The sequence below is a fragment of the Vigna angularis genome, chromosome 11, assembly GCF_016808095.1.
Source record: "Vigna angularis cultivar LongXiaoDou No.4 chromosome 11, ASM1680809v1, whole genome shotgun sequence".
NCBI lineage: Eukaryota > Viridiplantae > Streptophyta > Magnoliopsida > Fabales > Fabaceae > Vigna > Vigna angularis.
The window spans coordinates 19642282-19645190 of NC_068980.1; the positions used below are offsets into that span (position 1 = coordinate 19642282).

The 2909-nt window shown below is 25.7% G+C and overlaps 1 protein-coding gene across 1 annotated transcript; it reads left to right on the forward strand.

Moving 5' to 3' along the window:
* Window positions 1–242: 242 nt before the first annotated feature.
* LOC108333526 (immune-associated nucleotide-binding protein 9) lies at window positions 243–2609 on the forward strand. The gene is made up of 5 exons (XM_017568991.2): window positions 243–362; window positions 496–721; window positions 1266–1534; window positions 1959–2123; window positions 2352–2609. Exons 2-5 carry the CDS (start codon window positions 517–519, stop codon window positions 2478–2480), a joined length of 768 nt encoding a protein of 255 aa, XP_017424480.1. The 5' UTR covers window positions 243–362; window positions 496–516; the 3' UTR covers window positions 2481–2609.
* The last annotated feature ends 300 nt before the right edge of the window (window positions 2610–2909 follow it).

Below are 2909 nucleotides of genomic sequence, written 5' to 3' on the forward strand. Positions count from 1 at the left end.
CCTTTACCTCTTTGAAGAAGTAGATGTCACATCTCTTTTCAAATGTAACTTACAATTATCCCTACATTATTAATTCCTTTGCTTATATATATCATATTAGGTATATTATTATCTTGTTACTTTCGATAAGGTATATTACTATCTTATTACTTTCAAATGGGTATATTATTATCTTGTTATTTTCACACAGGTATATTATTATATTATTGTCTTGTTACTTTCAATCACACTTTGGTTAAACTTTTCAATATGCTTTGATTTCATTTATTCTTTCTTAAACAAGTTTAGTTCCTTATTTGAGCAACTATAAATTGGCTCTGAATGTTAATAATTCAAGTCAAGTTTTCTCAAATTATTCATAGGTCAGTCACACATTTATTTATACATTTTATGCTTGAATTTTCTTTCTTAATTATTTTACCATACTTTTAATTATTATAAATGTATGTTTTATGTTGCTATTGTTTTTTATTTAAGGTAGTTTTGAACTTGCAGTTAGAACCTGAATTTGATACAATGGAACAAATTTCTTTATCCAACGAAGAAAAGACAGTGGTTTTAGTTGGACGTACTGGAAATGGTAAAAGTGCAACTGGAAATAGCATCCTGGGAAAAAATGCCTTTGAACTAAGAACAAATTCTTTTCGTGTATCACGTATTTGTGAATTACAAAAGAGTACCACAAAAGATGGATCAATTATTAATGTTATTAACACTCCAGGTAATACATGTTTATTTAGTTTTGATTTATTGGATAATTTATATTCCATTTACTTTAAACAAATGTAACTACATTGATTATTTCAGGATCGAAGGAGTGTTAGCACAATTTTATTTCTTAATTAATAGCTAAAATTTTCTCAAAATTAAAATTTTTATTAAGTCTCACTTCTAAATAAAAAACAACTGAAAAATAAAACTTACCCAATGTCACAATAAACATATTGGAAAGAGTGCTACTACCATTTTTCTTCAATCTATGCTTTTGATAATTTTATCATATACAAATTTGTTTAAATGCTTAAATTTCTTTTTATTAATAATATATAGTATGGTTTAGTCCACGTGCATATATAGTAATTTTGTTTTGATGTATTTAAAGTATGATATTTTTTTATTTAAATTGGTTTTGTTTCTAATATAAGTCATTATGTTATTAAAAATTATAGTGGTTTCTTCTTACATTTGTTAGTAGGATCACAAATCCTGTGTATAAACATAAAAATTTATCTTGAAATCTAAAATCTGTTATATATGTTTTGTAGGATTGTTTGATGGAAGTGATTCTCCTGAAAAAGAAATAATTAAATGTATTGATTTGGCTAAAGATGGATTTCATGCACTTCTTGTAGTATTTTCTGTTAAAACTCGTTTTTCTGAAGAGGAAGAAGCTACTTTACGTGTTGTTCAAACTTTGTTTGGACACAAAATTAGTGACTACATGATTATAGTCTTTACCGGGGGAGATGAACTTGAATATAATAAAAAGACATTGGATGATTATTTAGGTCAAGAATGTCCACCAACTCTTAAGGTATGTTATCATATTATAATTTACATGTGATTATGTGAACATTAAAGAACTCTTAACTGTTGCAATCATGTGTATCATTTCATTATTCTATTTCTCTTATATATATCTCCCTTCTAGGAATGACAAATACATTGATAATAAGTGTTGTATGTGATGAATTTTTTTAATGTAATAAATTGAAGATACTTCATTTGTAGTTATAATATGACTATTTTTTTTCAATACATAGGTAGTATAAGAGAAAAAAAAATTTATCTATATATAATATGTATACAAATTGTAGTTAAATAAATCGAGAATTATTATATTGTAGGCATTCTTCATGTACATGCTTAATTATTACTTATTCATTTAATATAATTTTTGTGTTAATTTCTTATATTATATAAGTGGTGATCTTTAAAGAGTTTTAATTCTATTGTAGGATATTTTACTTCAATGTGACAATCGCAAAGTGCTCTTCAATAACAAAACTAAGGATGAAACAAAACAACTACAACAAGTTCAACAACTTCTGGATCTTGTAAAAATGGTTACATCAAAGAATAATGGACAACCTTATACCAATAAGACATTTGTAAAATCACAGGTAAAAAATTGTACATTGTGAAAACATTTTATAAAAATTGATTCTACATAGCACACCAGTTTCTGTTCACACTATGTTAACAATGTTTATATAGTTTGTAGTGTGCACAAACACCAATCAAAGTATGATATTAGTGTTAATAATATTTGTATATATAAAAAAACATTAAATACCATTTAATTATTGTTCTTTTGTTATTACAAATGATAATTGTATCTTGATATATAGGGAGGATCACCATTGAAACAAGAAATTGCAGATCTTTTGGAAAAGTTAGAAGAAGAAAAAGTTGAAAGACTTAAGATTGAAGAAAAATTGAAGTCAGCACAAGCTAGAATGATGAAATTCGAAAACTGAGATATAATCTTGAGACAACGAATACGCCACGTATACTTCAACAACTAATGTCTATCTATGGCGTTCTCTGATTTCAGCACTATTTTATATTCAAAATTCAAGTATGTGTAAGATTAATATATATATATATATATATATATATATATATATATATATATATATAATGTGTATGTATATGTATCATGTGTGTGATGCATTACCATAAACTATTTTATCATTCAAAGTATTTTATTCAAATAAATAAAATGTATGATGGTTTAGTGCAAAAACAGAGTATAACGTCACGCGCTTAACGTCCAACCACTAAATAGGCATGGTTAAAAATGAACGGTGACATTTTTGTAAATAAATGCAATTGTAGAACGTAGAAACCTCATTCAATTCGACATTATATGATGTAATTATTTAAACCAACGTCTCTTTTTTCTT